Source organism: Thermobia domestica, chromosome 18 (genome assembly GCF_964235325.1).
Source record: "Thermobia domestica chromosome 18, izTheDome1.hap1.1, whole genome shotgun sequence".
In the NCBI taxonomy this organism is placed as follows: domain Eukaryota; kingdom Metazoa; phylum Arthropoda; class Insecta; order Zygentoma; family Lepismatidae; genus Thermobia; species Thermobia domestica.
Window position 1 is genome coordinate 34,613,205 of NC_137471.1, and position 21,084 is coordinate 34,634,288.

General features: G+C 37.2%; 1 protein-coding gene across 11 annotated transcripts in view; it reads left to right on the plus strand.

Moving 5' to 3' along the window:
• LOC145675518 (uncharacterized) overlaps positions 1-21,084 on the plus strand; it is a 290,842-nt gene that overhangs the window by 186,989 nt on the left and 82,769 nt on the right. For 3 of the 11 annotated variants that reach the window (XM_081745974.1, XM_081745976.1, XM_081745975.1), the window contains exons 7-9: positions 3,713-3,888; positions 16,221-16,428; positions 19,080-19,188. The exons of 6 other annotated variants lie outside the window; for them this stretch is intronic. In XM_081745974.1, coding sequence (XP_081602100.1) covers positions 3,713-3,888; positions 16,221-16,428; positions 19,080-19,188 — 493 coding nt within the window. Of the gene's footprint in view, positions 1-3,712; positions 3,889-16,220; positions 16,429-19,079; positions 19,189-21,084 lie in introns of those variants that run through there. 2 more of the 11 variants (XM_081745989.1, XM_081745991.1) reach the window with 2 other exon arrangements.

A 21,084-nucleotide genomic window follows, 5' to 3' on the forward strand; every position in this document is an offset into this window, starting at 1 on the left:
CCAAAAAGGTTATGTGATATATTTGCTATTATCTATTTATATAAAGGAGTAAGGATTCGCTCATCAACATGCAGGCTTTCCAATACAGATAGAAACGTAAAATTTAAACAGAAAACTCCTTTTGTCACGAAAACAAGAAATAAGAGAGAATTTTTTGAAATATGTATCTTAAGAAAGTTTTTAAAATTTTTTTTTTTTTTTTTACTTGCGACGAATAAAGTATTTCATGAATCACTAAAGTTAGGGCGTGCTAAGAACGACCACAGTACGGATCATGGAAGTCTTTCTGAAGCAGGTCCCATTTTTGGCGGCCATTTTGGGAACTGTTCCCCCATGTCAAAACTTTTTGTTTTCTTTTACGAAAGTTGTTTCGTTTTGCAAGCTGTATCGTACGAAGTATATCATTCGACTTATGCCACCATTTGAAATTTTGGGCACTTTGATGGGCACTTTGATGGGGTCCTGGGAGGTACTTGCTTTTCATAGGGAGGTACTTTTTTATTGACTTGTCTGCGCTCTTTGTTTATGGTCTTTATCACTTTGCTCCCTAGATGCATACGTGACGAAAAATTGGCTTGTAACGCCCAATTTGACTCACCATTAGTGGAGATGTAACAATATAAAAGTTTGTGATAATATTTGTATTCTTGTATAAACTGAATATTGATCATTTTAGCTAGATACTGCGTAGCATAACCTAAATAAGAATAAAGTCTGGACAAAGCCTACACTTACAAGTAATGAATCTGCAAACACAGTGTCGACAATAACTTATTTCTTCCATCAGACATATTTTATTTTTATTTTTATTTATCTTGTATGATGTTTAAATACTAGCCATTCTATAGCTTTCTAAAAGTCTTACTTTATTAAGAAATTCATCTTTACAGAAGTAATTACGTAAGAGAATCAAAATCTTATTTTTTATTTCTTCTCATTTCAGATAACTGAAGACTGAAGATGTGCGTTATCAAATATACTTCTTCGTGTGAAATAAATGTCATTTGTGAATCCAAACTTGAATCATGTTGAACACACATGTAAATTGATTTAAAGTCGAATACATAAATTGAACAATCAGATCAGTCTTCTGTTATTTAAATGAGATTTTTTTAAGCAAAAAAATGGAAGTTAATTCTGAGTTTTGTTTGGAATTAGCTCCGAAGATGATCATCCATTTATCAAATGATTACCTTTTCTTCAAAATTCAAAGCGAGCGGGGTGACTCAATGGTAGAGCATTTATCTTTGGTGTGCGGGGTCTCTGGTTCGATCCCAGCTCGCACCGTGTGGACTTTGTGGTGGATAAACACCGTGCTCGTGGATTTTCTCGGGGCTCTCCCGTTTCCTCTCACTTTCTTTATTCCACCATTTCACCCATCTCTCATCAACACCGTCTCCTTTAGTCTAATCGGCATAACCGTGGGATGTAAATCTTAAAGCTTTTCCCTTAGCCTAACGGGCATAATCGTGGGAAGTTAAACTAAAAAAAAAAAATCATTTTTGTACGAAACTCCTTAAAATATATGAGATATTTTTAATATTAACTTTCGTGCTTTTTTGCTGTAGTAGGCAGTGTAGTTACGTCCAGTATCCGTATCCTTGATAATTTTTATGTGATTGAATAGATGATCATTGTCGGAACTTACTCCATTTTTGAATATACTGTTGAATTCGTGCTATTTTTCTCAAGAGAGTAATTAAAAGTTTACTAAATGTGTTCGAAATTCTAGGAGCGTACAGTACTTTAGTAATGTGAGATATTGATACGGAAAAAGCATATAAACTTGCCATTTTCTCTGGGGGACATGGTGGCTGAGTGATCACTTCTGGTCTAAACTGTCCCTGGTTCGATAGCCGGACACAAGTTTATAGTAGACAATATCGTGAGTTCTTTTGCTTCCTTCCACATTATTATTCTACCAAACACTTCATAATCATTTACTATCATTAATTACCCGTCTCCTTTAGCTTAAAAGACATAATCATGGCACGTAAATGTAGAAATGTTATTTCAGGTCCCTTTAAAATGGGAACCTGGAGGAACCTTAAGATCCAAAGGGTACAGTGTCGTACTGATTATACAATCTCCATGAGTGTCGAAGTCGAGAAAGTGTGGAGCTTTTATTTCCACACACAGCCCTTAGATCTTCATTGTCTGTCCAGACAAAGAAGAGACTTATACTTTTTTAAAACACCTCTTTATTACTTAGTAATACGCCCTCGTTAGAAATCAATCAATGTTACACCACCTACATTAAAATAAATTTACATACTCATTCCCGAGAAATGTACTAATATTTCGGAAATTCAAAGTGACCATTTACTTGTGAACTGTCTTGATGGTATGTATACCGTATTTCTGTTGCATTTCATTTCCCAATTGGTTTAGATGAGTAGCTTACATCTGTTTTTTGCTTGGCACTGTTTGTTTGTATATGTGGGAAGTAAGATTCAGCGGACGTAAATATAGTTCCATGTTTTTCATGGAACTCTGTTACAATGCGTTATATAATAGGACGTTCAGTGCACAAGGGAATCAGATCCATTTACCGAAGTTGTGAGAAAAAAAGACAAAGTTGGCACGTCACACTTAAGTACATGGAAAAGTTAATACTGTTTTTTTTTTAAACATTAAAAGAGTTATTTACAATATCTACAGGGTTACTACAAATGATTGACCCGATTTCATAAATTCACTGTAGCCTCAAAAAGTTTTTTTTAGTGACATTCACGAAAAAAAAGTAGCTTCATCACTGAGGATGAGTTTTTTACAAACCCATCTTCTTCCATAAACTGTTGCAACTGTGCCAAAAATTCAAAGCATCTGACTTTGTCATCAGGGGGTCAGGGCTTGTAGCAATTGCAAGCGGTAAGGTTTCTGCTTCAATAAAATCAATTCCGTAAAATCTTCCAAACGTTAGGCTGTGGAATGTTCAGCTCTCTGCTTGTTCCGTTCGTCGACTTCTCTGGGCTTCGTACAAAACTCGCTTAACTATTTCTCAGTCTAGACCAACCACTTGATTTTCCCTTACTGAAGCTATAAAGTGTGCATACCATCGCCGAATGGACTTAACAGTTGGTAGATCTTTATTGAATTTCGTTTGGAAGTCTTATTGCACTGTTAACAGACTGATGTGAGCGAAACTCGAGCACAACAGAAGCTTTCTCTGCGTCTGTCGCCATCTTGAATAAATGCTCGCTGCTGCGCTCTCGTGATAGAAATCAGAAGCAAATCTGCAATACAAAAAACTTTTTGAGTTTTTCAATACGTCTGCAAAGTTTTGTGACAATATGTCTAATAATAAAAGCTACAGTGAATTTATGAAATTGGGCCAATCATTTGTAATCTGGTATATATGAATCTTATCAGTTATCAACTCTGAAAGAATCTTCAGATACGAATCTTAAAAGATGAAGTGTGTCCAAAATGAATTAAAAATTAGAGTTGATTCCTGTGTGCACTGAACGCGCCATACGCGTATATCAAACTCAGGGTCACAATTGCCTGTGGCCCCTTAAATTACGTCCTTGTTTTCAACTGATATGACGTACTGCGCATGCCAACCACTGAATTTGAGTATAATTTTTTCTAAATAATTACTTTCGTTTTCTTCAGCAGCAGTAGGTTAACGTAGGTGTTAGGTTAATTTTTTCTGATAAACATAATGTGCTGTATTTGTCGTCTTATAACAGCCTAATTTCTTTTATAGGATTTCGTAGTTCTGCCAGACGTGTCTCGATGCCTTTTCGACAGAGAAAAGTAGATATTATAACTCCTGACATCCATTTACCTTCATTTTCTAATACTGTTGACGAACAAATGCATACATCATCGGATGCCTTTGATAATTTTGAAAGCAATGTGGAATCGGATGTTCCTGGAATGGTAGGTATCCTTTTTTTCATCTACTCAAATATAGTTTTCTGTTGTGCAGACATGTTAAATGTGAATGTCTCTCTTTCTTTTATCAGGTATATTATATTAAAGAAATGAGTTGTTTTAGTAGATTCTTTTGGCGCTGTTCGATTTACTATTTAGCACTGTGAGCATCTATTGAGAAGTATTATTCTATTAACTCTCCATTCTCTATTTTCCATTATTTCTCTATATAATGAGAAAAAACTGTTTATAGTTGATTCTTGATTCTCTACATACTGTTATGGGTAACTGTTTGAATTTTACCACCTCGTATTGATTCTCTACTTCTTACTACAGACGTCTGTTGGGAAGATACTATTTCCTATCTCTTGGAAGGATACAACTTTCTATGAATTTTCTATTTATTACTATGGACGCATGTTGGGAAGATATAATTTTCTATAATTCTCAACTTATTTGCTAGGCTCCTGTTTACGACGATAACATATATTTTTATCTTTTATCTTATTTAATATGAAGGCCCAAAATGCTATTTTATCTGGCACTAACTACAAATTGGAAGAAGAAATGTCATGAGTAATCTTGATTTGTCAAGTTTTTTTTTTCTTTATTTTTCTGTCGCTAGATGTAAATGTTTGTTTATTCGTCGTTAGGACAGTAATCCAGTTGCTATGGTAACAGTTTTCGTAACCAGGGAGTTGCTTTATAAATAATTGTCAATATGTAATGCAGCAAGAGGCCATATAATCTAGAAGCGTGTTGAATTGCTGTGAAGCAATTAATGCTTATTTTGAAATATAGTGAATTTAAGTGAATAAAAATAGTGTGTAATCATTGAATATTCATCGTAGTAAGTAGCAACAATATTATATATGAGTATATACTACGAGAAACCTTTTAAAGAAGTAAATATTCGAAATCTGGTGTCGTTTTACTGTTGGGAATGTACCATTTTCTTTCGATTTTTCCTTGCTACTACCAACGTGTGTTGGAAAACTATCATTTGCTATCCACTTTTTAACTTACAATTACGGACATTTGTTGACGAGGTATCATTTGCTATCAATGCTCTACTAGGGGACAGCTGTTAGGAAAGTACTATTTTCTATTGACTCCCTGTCAAGCACTGCAGACGTTTGTTGGGAAGGTACAGATTCGTATTAATTCTCTTTTAGTGCTATAGGCAGTGGCGTATTTACGATTTAGTTTCGGGAGGGGCTTTGCTAACTTTCGGGGGGGCTTTGCCTGGAAATGTGAAAATTCTGCAAGATATTTCATTTACTTTACTATACTAAGTAAGATTTCGGGGGGGGCTTAAGCCCGGAAGCCACCCCCCTAAATACGCCACTGGCTATAGGGATTTGTTGGGAAGCTACCATTTTCTGTTGACTTTCGTCTCACTACTACAGACTTCTGTTGGAAAGGTTGTATATATATATCGAAGCACTGAGTACTACTCCGGATGTCTGTTGGAAGGATATAATTTTCTGTTGATTCTCTGCATACTACTATGGATTTCTGTTTGTAACAGTAACGGCGACAGAGAAAGGGCTTGGGGGCTGGCGCTTTCCGGTACCGTTGTCCGCCACCCGGCTTCCCCTAGATATGTTGTAATATAGGTCAATTAATGCAAAACGACTATTTTCGATATGCAAGAAAAATAACTATCCCCCAAAATGATGCTGCCCTTCCGCTTGCCCCTCCATCCAAAAATTAAAACTGGCATCGTCACTGGTTGGAAAGGTCTCATTTTTTGTATCGATTCTCTATTTGCTATCCTGAGAAAACACATAGGCCTACACGAGTTTTTTTTTAATTTAACGTCTCACGATTATACACCTAGGCTAAGGGAACTAGTGATGATGAGACGAATGATAATGGTGGAACAACAAAAAGGGAGAAAACGAGAGAACTGCGAAGAAACTCACGCATACGGTATTTGTTCACCCAAAAACCCACTTGGCGATAGCTGGGGTGGAACCAAGGACCCCATGAGCCAGATGTGAGAGCTCAACCATTGAGCCACCGCAACCTCACGTATACGATGCTGTTGTCCATTATAAAGTTACTTGGCCTAAGATCAAACCATGGATCTCTACCATCAAAGGTAAGAGCTGTACCAATGAATTACCGTCACCTCTTTACTAGATCAATTAACTTTTGTGAAATCAAGTAACGTAACTGCGTCCCCATATTCTTTAAAAGTTATTTTACTGTTAAATAATGTTTGTAAACAAGAGATTTTTGGAGGGGGGGACTTATATTACGTTTCTAACTTATTCCCTCGTTCTTGAAATACTTAAAGGTACACACAGAGCCCGAAGGACAATGTATGGCATACAAAATATATGTCAAACCTGTCCGTAATAGGGCACACACACATGTAGTAATAGCACTAAACGTGAATAATACTGTCACTAAATATACTGCAAGAAGACGCTAGAGATATTAATTTTAGTGGAAATAATGCTAGTTTAGTAACTAGACAACATTTAAAAGGTGCTAAATTTCTATTCTAACAATATAAATGAACCAATTGTTTTTGATAAAAATATCCTTAAAAATTTCTAGATCACGTTTCCGCGCATGTGTATAAATTTTTGACGTACAATTATATCATCTCAAACATTGCCCCAGTGATCAAAACATAACATATACTAATCCGTCAAAACTAATGAAAACGAGGCAGTAGATCATTTTGACATGCTATAGTTGCTCACATTTTTTAGGTTCATGGCGGACATATCCGTAATGTGAAAAGATCGACATATTTCCTTATGTCCACCATTAGAAGGCAATTCATTTGTACACATTAAAGTATATCCAAATTTGAAGACATGCATTTTTGTGTCGTTTTGAGTCGCTTCGGGCTTAGTGTATACATATTTTGGGAGTATGCGGCACATTATATGCAATGCATGCTCTTTAGAAATAGTTCAGTTCACCTTCAAAAACTTTTTTTTTTTTTTTTTTTTTAAGATTTCATAAACGCCTTTGTATTTATCTTATGTGTTTGTTAGGGAGACTTTGTAAATTGGGTGTATCTTCATGGTTTTGTTTCAAAGTAAATCGATTCTAGCTGTATGAAACTTGTTTGTATGTGTTGTTTTTCTCCAAGTACTTATTGATTATCGTGTGAAATTCCCACGTTTTTTTCATCTTCTGTTTTGGTTGACCCTCTGACCTTTACCAGTTGCAACAACATATAGAGACTATTGTTTTAGCTTTGGTTGATAGATGTTTCCGAAAATATAAGAGAGAAGCGGAAACATTTTGTAAGGTCGTTTATGTTGTCGTCTAGATTTATCTTTGCATTGTTTATTTGTATTTATAATATTTATTATTAAATTTTAAAAATTCACATTACTGAAAAAAAGCTGATTTATCAGTGGCGGATCTAGCCCGGGGCCGGATCGTAGGCCCCCACAGTTTTGTGATGAAAAAAATAATGAAAGCTATTATTTACACATTTTTGAAAGTTTATAGTAAACTCATTATTATACTTATCTTAGCCTGGGTTCTGGTTGTCCTCCTCAGTTTTTACTTTCTAGATCCGTCACTTTGATTTATATGTAAACATAGAGTAATAAAATGTTTCAGCTGCCCTTCCCGCTGAAACTGTGGAGACTGGTGGCGCCGCCACTCAAGGAAGTTGGGTACTACGAACTACTAAAATCAAGAACGAATCAAATCATTCAGAGCGCGTGAGTCTGATAGAATTAGCCAATGATACACTTAGCTACTGCCAGTAGCAGACAATGCAGTTAGTTACAACTCTAGCCGGTAGTGTCGCAGAGTCGCTTTCGTTGCATTGTGGGAACGATTTGAATTTCCATTAGGAATATAGGGAGTGGTTCATCGGGGTAATCAGTGTTTGTAAATATATGCCTACAGTGTTTCGGAAACAACCCAAACACTTCAATAAATAAATCCTCACACAAAAAAACATTTAAAAATCTTGGACCAACATGGGTGCGCAAATATGTTATTTGGAGGGTACTTCCAAAAGTGCCCAGCCTGACACTGAGATGTCGAGCCACTTTAAATAAGCCGTTCATGACATATAGAGCCATGTATGGATAAAATAATGCAGCAATTTCAACTGTGTAGCTGGGTCAGTTCGTTGGAGTCAGTTATTTAAACCAGTCTTTGCGTATTAAGATGACATACTGACGCAAAGGCTGGTTTAAATAACTGACTCCAACGAACTGACCCAGCTACACAGTTAAAACTAATATTATTTCTCCCATAGATGGCAGCATATGTCATAAAGGAGTTTATTACCAGTGGCACAAAATTTCAGTGTCAGTCCGTAAACTTTCAGAAATACCCACATATAGCCCTTCGAAAATTAGGCTCTAACTCTATTAGAAATTGGCATAACTCGAGAACAAAATATCAGATTCAAGTCGGATAAAAGAAAATAGTGTTGCGTTCAAGGCTAGATTAAATAAATGTAGCAGTGGATGTGAAACAAGGAAGGAAAGAAAGTTATCTTCGAATCATAGAAAGAGAGTCATGAGGTCTTCTAGAAACGAAAAATGATAGATCAAGAACTGAAAACTAGTTGTATACAGACAGCTTTTTTTAGTGGAATCTAAGCTTTAAAAAATGACTATGTTCTTTCACCAGCCATTGACCCAACGTTTCTTTCTCGAGTTACGATCTTTTATATATCGTTAGGATTAGGAATTAGATTTCTAGGCTTTCGGCATCTATGGCCATGTTAGGCCGTCACTAGGATTAGGATTAGGAATTAGATTTCTGGACTTTCGGCATCTATGGCCATGTTAGGCCGTCACTAGGATTAGGAATTAGATTTCTGGGCTTTCGGCATCTATGGCCATGTGAGACCGTCACTAGGATTAGGATTAGGAATGAGATTTCTGGGCTTTCGGCATCTATGGCCATGCTAGGCCGTCACTGGGATTAGGAATTAGATTTCTGGACTTTCGGCATCTATGGCCATGTTAAGCCGTCACTAGGATTAGAAATTAGATTTCTGGGCTTTTGGCATCTGTGGCCATAGGCCGTCACTAGGATTAGGAATTAGATTTCTGGGCTTTCTGCATCTGTGGCCATAGGCCGTCACTAGGATTAGGAATTAGATCTCTGGGCTTTCGCATCTATGGCCATGTTAGGCCGTCACTAGGATTAGGAAATAGATTTCTGGGCTTTCGGCATCTATGGCCATAAGTCGTCACTAGGATTAGGATTAGGAATTAGATTTCTGGGCTTTCGGCATATGTGGCCATATTAGGCCGTCACTAGGATTAGGAATTAGATTTCGGGCTTTCGGCATCTATGGCCATGTTAGGCCGTCACTAGGATTAGGATTAGGAATTAGATTTCTGGACTTTCGGCATCTATGGCCATGTTAAGCCGTCACTAGGATTAGGATTAGGAATTAGATTTCTGAGCTTTGGGCATCTGTGGCCATATTAGGCCGTCACTAGGATTAGGAATTAGATTTCTGGGCTTTCGGCATCTGTGGCCATGTTAGCCCTTCACGTATGAGGGATGACGTCCCTCGGCGATCATACTATCCAAGGAAAGGGAAGGAAGAAAGCGGCCTGGGATCTTATGTTAGGTATCATCCCGGCATTTGCCTGGTGTGAATGAGGAAAACCCAGGAAAACCTCACTTAGGATGGATGGTCTGAAAAAGCTTTTACTCTTTTTCGACCAAGTGTCCCCACCTGGATATAACGTTCGGGACATTTTCGATGGGCTAAAATACCAAAATGAATTGGTGCAGCTATGTTGGTCTATAGGCCTATCTCTTTTTCATGTTTTCACGTCAAGATTCGTTTTCGAGTTTTTTAGTGGTGTTTCCGAACAACCTGTATAAATAAAGCTTGATGTGATCTACGTTTAACCCTTTAACGCGCCAGTTTTCCGATCATACTGATTTTTTTTTTAATTTGGAGTGGTTTCGGTGTAGGAAACACGGAAATTCCTTTTAAAAAAAATAATGCAAATAATATGGAGTCTATGAGATATTTTATAGTGTTTGCATATGGGGTCTGTGCAAAGTTGTGTGTTGATATTTGCAAAGTCCATTAAAACCAGATAGAACCAATAAAACGTGACGAATGTCAGCGCACTTGCACTTTTGCACTCAGTACACTTCTGTCTAACACAGAAAACGCCAACAGTTCAAAACCCGTCCACCTAAAGGAGGAAAGAAAGCTCAAAAAAGACTATATGGCGTAACTCCGCTTGTAACAAGCAAGACAGATTCCAACGCTGGCTTACTGTGACATCTAGCGGGAAACTCAGATCTTCATTAATGAAGGGACATCTTAGTTGACACGCAAAGCTGTTTTTCAATGTCCGAACTAAAAACTACATGGTAAAATACAATTGCAAAGTAAGCTTTGCATATATGCAAAGCTTCGCGCTAAAGGGTTAATTCCCAACAAGAGCTCATATGATCAGGATCCTTCATTAAATTATAAATGTACTTCTCACATTTAGCCTCTATGCTGATAAGAAACGGTTAATATTTCGTATCAACAAATAAGTCAAATTAAATGTCATTATGCGTCCCTTTAGTACCGAGGCTATATGAGTAGTAGAACTACAGCTTGACGTGGGGCCAAACCTCACTTGGAATTGAAACGAGTATCCCACACCGGAGGCGCGTATGTTGACGGCGTTGCCGCCAGGATTCTCGGTAATGTCTTTATCTATATCATCATTTGTCCTATAAATAGGAAAATGCATCTTCTCCATATTTTGGGGACACGGTGGCACAGTGGTAGAGCGATTTTCTCTAGTGAGTGGGACCTCTGGTTCGATCCCTGGATGAGTAAGTTTGTGGTGGACAGCATCATGTCCGTGGGTTTTCTCAGGGTTTCCTCGCACATCTCATTCCACCAATTCTTTCATCATTCGCTTGCTTAATCATCGTCTTCCTTAGCCTAATGAGTATAATCGCGGGACGTTAAATTGAAATATTTAATTCCCCCCGTATTTTTACATGTTTTAGAGGTTGAACATATATTTTACATACAATTTTAGTATTTTACGACATTCTCCACGTACAAATATATCCAATATTTACGCTATTTGTTAGACCTACTTTCTTTCATGACGTAAAATTTAATACTTTGTGCAGTGACAGATCATAAATAGACAGTATCGCTAACAGTGGATGATCAGTCGCAGTGTGAGTGGTGATGGGTTACATGCCCTGTTATCTCTAGCAGGGAGGTGTGATCTTTGCGAATTTGTTTATGCTCTGTAGACTTTCTCTGAAAAGAATCTTTCTGGTTGGTTCAGTCCTTCCATAACCTGAGGATTCCTTATGGCAGTGTTGCCAAAGTCCTAGCTCTGGAGAGGGCTGAAAAATAGTACCAAATTGAAACAAAAAGAGCTGAATTCATTATTTTATACGCGTGTAATACATGACTATATAACACGAAACTAAAAGGGGTAAATTTCTAGAACACTCTCCCCTCTTCCAAGACTCAAAATCAAGAAAGTACTCTTTCTAAAAATTACTTTTTAAAAATATCCAAATAGGAGGACCCTGAACAACCGTGGAAGTAGATGAAACTTTTTTTTTTCGCACGTAGGAAGTATAACAGAGGCCACAAATTAAAACGGAAAACAGTTATCACCTCCGGTTTTAAGGAAACCAAACACGCCTCTATTTCAAAGTGACCAATAAACAAAAACGGTATTATGCTCATATAGGCCTATGAAAAAATGTATAAAACACGGAACAAATCGATCATCTCCGAGTTCGTGTCTAAACAACAGTTATAATAAAATATTAAAGTATAAATTATTGCACCTTGTTCTTGCTTATTTCTAGCGTCCATCTAGCGTAATTTGTTTCCTGATATAGTTTAAATTACGAATTTTATACACGAAGTTCGTGGCGTTATGCGGCGCAACGTCACAGAATGAATATTCAACAGCACTTTTTAAGAGTCCAACACACCGTATGAGTAACGTGAGAGGTAGGAAAACTTTGAAAATATGACAAGTATTTGATAATTGGTGCTGAATTGGGTAGAATTGTACCATGGTGCTGAATTGGGTAGAATTGTACCAACTTTTTCACAAAAGGGGCTGAAAATGCCAGCGTGGTACCAACGGACCGATGAATGACAAAAAGGGCTGAATTTGGTACAATTGTACCAAGTATGGCAACACTGCCTTATGGTGTCTTTTAGTTTACGTGAGTAAAACGTCTGTCTTTGATGTTAGTTGATTCACACATATAGTGGTTGTTTGCATTGCATTACTCTTTCTGTTACGTTAGAGGTATATCTGTGCATTGATTTGCATCTGGTGATACTGTCTTGTCTTATTTCAGATGATTCTCTAAGGGAACAAGCTAATCTGCTGAATGATTATTCCTTTGGTGAAGATGTTGATCTTAGAATAGGAGCAATACCAAGCGTTTGAGATTACACAGGAATCATATTGCTGCTTCTGTTCTATGTTGTAGTTCTACAAATAGTCAGTTGTCGGTTGCAAACATCAAAAAGGTGGTCTTTGATAGAAGGTCTTCGAATGGTAATAGATCGTGTGATTATATTTGATTTCCTTGAAAGCAATATCTGTTCTGTTTTCATTAATGCTTTAGATAGCAATAAGCCAGAGGGGTGATACAAGTTTCCTTAATCCCTAAAACCGCGTCTTTTTTTGCCAGTTCAATAAAAAGGTATAAATTTTGATAATTACAAATGTTCTGATATAATGTGGCCCAAGAGTAAAAGTGAACTTGAAAAGGTAGGGGGCGCATGCCGTCCCCCGTGTCTATATTTGTCTATTTATTTTTAGGAAGTGGGGGAACGGTGTCCGCCGGCGTTCCCCCTCACTTTTACCCCTTGATGTGGCCCACATAAATAAAAGTAGCCTGGCCGGATATTACCAGAGGCGAGCAAATAATTCCGTGAAATTCTCTTGAGTAATTGTGGTAAACGTCGATGTGCCACGCAATGCGCAGTTGTTCAGCTCCTTGCAGGGTTTGTTTCTGTCTGACGCCGCGATGTGGCACTGGCGTGACTCCAAAATGCTCTGCCTGTACAGTTCCGGTAAACAAATCGTATCAAGAGTGCACAGTAAGCAAGGGATTGTGGCTCCCTCGTTCCCCGGACTTATTCTCCTGTGAATTTTATCTCTGGGGAAGCTTAAAACTAAAAGATCTATGCAAATAACACCCAATCCCTGGTTGAATTACAGCAAAACATTACCCATATCATCTTGGGTATCACTAGTAAAGAGCTACAGGCGGTGTCAACCAATATGCTGCGAGGTACGCAGAAGTTTCTTGACGATAAACGGGGTCACATTCAGCTACATCTCTCTTGTAACATGCAGATAAGCCAATGATGACATTTTCCTATTCTTTCGGCCAGTACCCGGTATTTTTAAGCTAGGCTACTTGTATGTGACCCATCTTGTATCACGAACAGGTCTTTCTTTCATTCTTTCATAATCACAATTGAAGTTTTATATCTTCAGGTGAAGACCTAGGACCCATCATCTAGATCGCCAAATTATATTATACTGTAATTGATACTACTTGTTCCTTCTGACAACTCTCTGCGTGCACGTGGTGCTCAATGCTGTGTTGCCAGCTTTTGCGTCGGGTATTGAAACACGAAATTATTCACTGCAAGTAAATCTCAATTTTATAAAATTCAATGACAGAAAAGAGAACTAAAAAGAATGCTCTCAATAACCAGCAGGTCCACTACTCAAGTCGACATTAGACTAAAACACTGTGCATTTGTTTATATTCAAATTGGCAATGTGCGGAAAGGGTGGAATGTTTACCATTGTAGAACGAGAGAAATGAGCCACTATAATTGGCTGAACGTGCTGTTGCCATAGAAGAGTTCTTCTTGGCTGTTTGTTATGACCACGTGCAGGAACTAAAAAATAGAGGAACGCAACTGTCAGAAGGGACAAGTTGTATCTAATGGACTGTAGTAAGTGCTAGGCTTTCCAACTATACTATGCACAAGTATTGGAAGTGGTACAGAACGGCTATGTTCGTGTGTCTGTCGACAGGAATCAGAACAAGAAGTCTAAGAGATTCTAAAAGTGTGTGTGTGTGTGTTTTAAAATAGATTCAGCCCCAAGAATAGGTCTCATCTCATCCTTTAACCTATATTAAAACCAGGAGTTTTAGAAATAAGCTATTTCCGCTTTCAACGTTGATCACTATAGAACAAAAATGGTGACACATAGGACAAGCTTTTTTTAAAAAAATTCTATTCAGCATGTAAATAAAAAATAACCATATCACTTTACTAAAATCGGAAGTGGTAAAAATATATTACTAATTCCGGCTTCAGTATTGATCTCCACAACAAAATCAGTGAGAGGTATAGTAATTGCTTTTTGATACGGATTCACCGTCCGATCCCTCTATTGCAACTCTATTGTGAAAGAAACATACTTGTTTTCTACCGTATTAAATGCAACATAAAGATACATGAAAATGTCGGATGAAAGATCGTGGATGAATGTCTGTCCTTCACTAGGAGGCCACTTGTGCACAAATTAAGAAGCTTCCATGCACAGTGGTCCTCTGTTAACTGTTTTAGTTTTCACAGATGATATATAGTAACACCAGTCAAAACATTTTCGTGCCCTATTCAATTGGTTCCTTGAAATTTTATCAGTACGGTTCTTTCTCAGCTCCAAACTGGCTTGTTTCTTTCTTACAATTCTTAGCCAATATATGAGATGTTTGATGTTGGAGGCACATTCAGTGTTGACCACAATCTTGATTATCCTGGATATTTTTTTTGGGGGGGGGGAGGTATCTGAAAACTGAGATGTACACTATTATACCACAAACTACCGGTAAGATGGAGTCCAAGTTGATAAATATGTTATCCAAAGTCTCGATAATAGTGCCAATAAAACTGTAGTGGCCATTATTGTTTTCTTTTAAATTGAGATAGATTATACCGTGTATAAACAAAAGTTTTATTGCAAATGTATGTTTGTAGGCCTCAAATACGGTAAGAAAAATGGGTATATATACTGAATACATCAGGTTGAGTACACTACACAAGAAATATGTCATTTAAAATTTTCACCTTTTGTAGGCCTGTTAGTCCTCTAGCCATTTGTCATTGGCAAAATATTGTAATGTGATGGTAGAGACTACTCACGGGTTCGTTTCTTTCCTCTTATTACAAAAAGTTTTGTACAAATAACATGCTTCAAATGTTTAGTTTCATCTATGCAATAGTTCTTTTCTGTAAGAAGTTGGACCTGCCCGAAGCAGCGCGGAGGTGGGTTGGTGTCTCCTGCCCAGTGCAGCACGAAGATAAGGTACAGTGCCCAGCAGTGTAGCGCGAAAATAGAATAGGAGCCTCTTTCCGAGCAGCGCAGAGGTAAGGTTAGGGAGCCTCTCCTGGCCAAAGCAGTGCGAAGAGAAAGCAGGAATGAACAACTGCATCGGACATCTTCTTGACCTTGACGTATTCTCTTATATCCGCCCTTTGGAGAGAGAGCTTCTGGAGGGGTTGTAGGAGTTCTTCGTGGTTCTTCGTGTCCTTCGTACTTCTTCGTAGGTGGTTTCTGTTGGCTGATTGATGATCGACGTGGGGAAGTACATGATGATGTTTACAAATATGAGGAAATATTGCAATATCAACAGAAAAGTGCTATTTTCACCTCAACACACATTTTAAGAAAACAATTTTAAGTGTTAGGGCAGAGCAGACTTTGCCTTCCCATTTGAACCAGTCAAGGCGCAATAAAGTGCATTGATTGAGCTCAAATAAAAGTCAATTATTCGTTTCATTTGATAAAGTGTGGTAATAACCTCACCTTACTCTATTTGCAAAATTTGAACATGAGACCTTCTGAGATAGTAACACATCCTCAAGTGTTCTACAGGCGGGTATTACAACACGACTACGATGGGAGCAAATTCTGAAAAAGCTTTTGTTTATACTGTCTGTATGTATTGTACTAGACATTGTCCTTTTACTAATTATAAGAGTTTTATTTATAAGAAACGTCCAACAGCATGTATTGAAAAAAAACTTACATTTATGTACAGGGTGGCCCAAAAGTAGGTATAGACCCTTGCATTGATCAACTATAACATTCTAGTTTATGGATTTATTCGATTCGACTGTTCCGGACGTAAGTTACAAGTAAAAAGACGTTAAGAACAAATGATAAACAAACTAGGTCTACCTGTTTGATAACAATAAAAATACAGTGAGCTATCAGTACGGGACTGTATACCTACTTTTGAGCCACCCTGTATATACCATGTAAAGAATATATTAGTTATATTAGGGTTGTTCACAAAATGATTATAACTTATTTGTCTTACTACAGATTATGATTGGCGACGGAGTATATGTTGAGAAGGAGAAGCTCTCTCAAATCAAAAGAAGTGATTACAAGAAACTAACGAGGAGCCTAGCGTCTTTGCTGTTCACTCCTATGGAGTTAGCAACTTGCTCAGTAACTGGCCAGAGGTCTAGTAAAGCACCAAATTTCGTCAAACCTGCATTAGATAGAAGAAGAGTCATGGCCTTAATGAGTAAGTTTTTGCTCTCAATATATATTTTTTCGAACACGGAAAGTATACTCTATTTTACCCTGATGTCAATCTAATGCTGCAACGGAGTTTTTTTTTTTTTTTTTTTTGTAGTAATCGTTGTTAAGATGTACAATGTGATCTGATAAACACATATTATATCACTATTTTAAATTTGTATACTTTTGTCCAACTTATGTACAATAGCTGCGTCCACTGATAGAATGTAAATAGCATGGATCTTGTCGTTCTAGATTTCAACGGAATCACCAGCATTTCAGCAATACATTTTTGCTGGCAGGTTTAAAATTTCAGGACAAGCCATTGCAGTATATAGCCTGGCACGTTACCATATTCTCCCGTGTTAACGGCTTCCAAATCATGTGATTTTGTGGCGTACACTATTTTCGGGTTCTGACAAACTAGATTTCCATTGGTATTGCTTCAGGGATTTCTTCGAACTTTTCACAAACGATGCAGAAGCAGTAGCTTTATGTAGTTTCTCCTGTGAGAAGTATCCTCGGTCCTCGGACGTCCGCTCTGCTTCTGCTGAGTAACCATACCTGTACGCATAGAATTCGCGTGAAATCTCTGAATTTTTTTCACATTCAGTGTCGCTAGGGATGCGCACGAGACAAGATTTGTGGCTGTCTCGTCTCGAAAATGTGCTGTAAAAGTGATATCGACTCGAAAAATGTATATTTCACTATTGGAAGAGCAGTGTCTCGACTCGAATTTTCTTCAGGAAAATCCTGTCTCGACTCGTCTCGTGCGCATCCCTAAGTATCGCGTCTTTTTTTTTCTTTTTTTAAAAATCCTCTTCCACCATCGCTGTATGATTACTGGCGACTGGCATACTCCAATTTTAGGTGCAATCCGAACGCGGTGAGAAATACATAGCCATACCTCCATCTTGTTCATGTAACACTCCTAAAACAAAAACAAAAACAAAAACAAATGTGACGGTAATTATGCAGTGGTATAACCAATATTAGTATAACACATAAATAAGTAATACAACATAACATTCGAATGCAATATATAAAGAATAAGGATACATTTATGGATCACCTTGTATATACATGTTCTTGCGTATAGCCCTACGTATATGAATACATTATCTATTGCAATAAACGCATGTTGACTTTAAAAATCCTGCGTTTGTGGATCGGATTCTACCAATCTTGCCATTTGATGCGGAAAGAACATCATAATTCATCGGATCTTGGCAATTTAAAAGTCGAAGTCGTTTAATATCCAATGAGATAGGTATTTGTATTAGTAGCAGAAGTTGTAAGAATTAGCAATTGATTGGTCAGGAGGTTGGTGGCATTGGCAAATGAGGATATTTGCATCTTCAAGATGTTAGTTGCTAATGTTAGGTGCCGCATCTAAAACGATCAAAAAACAGAGCCATGTGTAAGCTTATTTTACTGATTTAAACTATTTGCTGAGCAAAACAATATATTCACATTAAAAAACTACATACGTGTTACAGTTTCGTCAACTATCCACTTTGGCTTCAACAGACCATCTCATATTAAGCCAAAGTGGATAGTTGGTGAAACTGTTACACGGGTTTATATATATATATATATATATATATATATATATATATATATATATATATATATATATATATATATATATATATATATATATATATATATATATATATATTTACAGTGAACATATTGTTTTGCTTAGCGGGTCGTTTAAATCAGATTTAAGTGTGTTAAAAGCAAATCTTATACAATGGAAAATATTATTTTATTGCCGAGTTATTGAGGTATGTATTTAATACTTTTCCGCAAAATAGTCACGAGAGGTACGTTTTAAGTTTAGTTTAAAAATAAAATTATATATTACTGTACATATTTGTATACATGTATTAAAGTACCAGGTTATGTAAGTCAAATTCTGTCCTGTTGAAATTACAGTTTGTAATATTTTTTTTTTCAAAAAGATAAATGGAAGTTAGGTTTTCCTCTGATGCCAAAAGACATAAATAAATATTAATCAATGGATCGTGAAATTAGTACGAAAGCATAATGAAAAGTTCTTCTTCTTCTTCTTCTTTTTTTTACTTAAGTGAAGGAGATAAAATTTGAAAACAAAGTTGCCAAACTTTGCAAACACTATTACTAGGATTATAACAACAATATCGACACTGGTCGAATAACAACGAAAAGTGACATTAAAAGTAAGAGAAAACAAATAAAAATAAATACAAGAAACCTACAATACCGTACACTTAAGAGATGTAAATTAAATATACCCTTCTCTCATTCTATTGGTTGGTGAAATAGTTACTCCTTGTAACGGTTGAACTGGACCTATGATAGGTTTTGCAAGGGACTACTTGATGTGGTCATCCACCACGTATCGCTGTCCTATTCGGCCTTTTAAAAGTGGCATAAACTGAGAACTAATGTAGTTTGCCCTATGATTTTAAACAGGAATATTTGCAGCGTCTTGTTCCTGTATGTTCTTTCGTTCTGGAATGCAGAAGTTCCCAGAATGATATCAAGTTAAAACTGAAGAATCTAACTGTAGCATGTTGTTTTTCAATCATAGCAATCTAACTTCTATAGTTTATATAGAATTTAATTGCTCGGAAAGTTGCTTATTTATAATTAATTCATTAATTTCAGGTTACGTGACGCAGTGTTTTCCTGAGGCTGATCGATCCAGTATTCGACAATCATTAGCGTACAAATGTAAAGAAACTGCTGCTTCTATGAAATTAAGCAGGTGGCAAGGGTAATTAAAAAATCTTTATTATTAATAATCTTTTTGTGCATTAATCTTTAGTTAATGTGGAAATACGTAGCGTATTTTACGGAATATAAGACACACTTTCTTATTTGAAAAATTGCCTCCAAAACTCAGGCGCGACTTATACTCAAAATTAATATTAAAATGCCCAGTGTTTAATTTGAAATTCCCGCCAGTCTTAAAAATGGTCATATATTCGATGTCGCGGGAAACCTATCTCTATCTGGCAACATTGGATTCAACTGGCAGCAGCAGTGCCGATGCGACGACCATGTGTGGCGTGGATTCACAAGCTTGCTAACACTGTCTCCCTCCCGCCCCGCCAAGGGTGCCCATGTTGTGGTTTCCAAGGGGGGGCAAGTATTAGCGACGTTTCAAAAATAGTTTCAAATTTTGCTGTAACTAATGTAAAAATTCTATTGGATTTTCGATATTCTGAAGTACAATTTCTTCTGGGGGGGAGAGCGCCCCACCTTGCCCCCCTGATGGACGCCCTTGCGCCCCGCCATTACAAAATTGCTTAAATCGCCAAAAAATGCTTAAAAATTAATGTGTGTCTTATAGTACGTAAAATAGGTAAGTTTATAGTTTTCCTACAAGGGTAACTCGAAAAGTAACGTCTGTTCAGTTGTATAAATAATATTAATAATAAGCACATAATTCATTTCTTTTTACTGGCATCTTTAGTTAATCTGTCCCGTAGTTTTTCAACATAGTCGCCACGTAAATTCAAACATTTGTCTTAACATTTCATCAACTTACAAATCACTTAAAACTCGGCCGCCTTTAAATTTCAACCAACTTGTCACAACATTTTAAATATCTTTGTCGTCAGGGAAATGTTGTGTCCCAACGTACTTCATGTGAGTGAAAACATGATAATACTCAATCACATTACTCATTCACACATGCTTTGTTGTCAGTTTTCTTGAGGAGATAATTTACTAACTACGGAGAGCCTACCACACCTCGGTTCATCATGAATGTCTATTCTTTCCGCTTTAAAAAACTGATCAGCAAGCACCTTCGCTCATAATAATTAAGCCATGTTTGGCACACAGTCCACAATGAATGTTTGCAGCTGAGATTTTTTGCCCGAAGAAATTTTTATCACTTCAGGTATCCTCGGATTTTCCACTGCGCACATTTTATGATGTTATAACACAGCATACGCGATGTATACGATGCTCTCAATAACACAGTTGGAATGATATAAGAACGGGGGGCACTGTACCCACTATTACTAGCATCCAGGGATTAACTTCCGAATTACCCTCGTATTACTCCTAAACTTAACTTGTGGTTGCAATGAAGCGATTTGTGTCAAATACCGAAGACGAACAGAGCAGTAAAACAGTTGATTGGTTGACGATATTAATCATCAAAGATATTCTCCCATTATTGGTAAGTCACTTACCGCAAACTTAGATGCTACCATTCACCACGTTCTTCAGCTAACCTCTTCAATCTTCGCTTAGGAATTTTAAGTTTTAATAATGGTCATCAACTGTATCCTGTTTCGCCCCTCCCTCTTCTTCCTGCCACTGTACCTTCTAGGACATTCTCATGATGCTATTCCTTGTCGAGCATCGTCATAGTTATGTGGTAGGCGTACGCGCCTTTTCGGTTGCAGTAGACCCGGGTTCAATTCCGACGGGAGCTCATGTTTGGATCCCACGTTAAGCTGTAGGTCCATGCCTCATATAGCCTCGCTGCTGAAAGGAGCACTAAATTCTAATCAAATGAAATCAAACTCCTTCTGACCTAATGCCCCAACCCTTATCTCTTACCCTTTACTCCCTTAGTATTCTTAACAGTTCTTCGTTCGTTTTCCGCGTAAGCCTACGTTCACAGTGCATCTGATTTTTCACTCTGGCGATT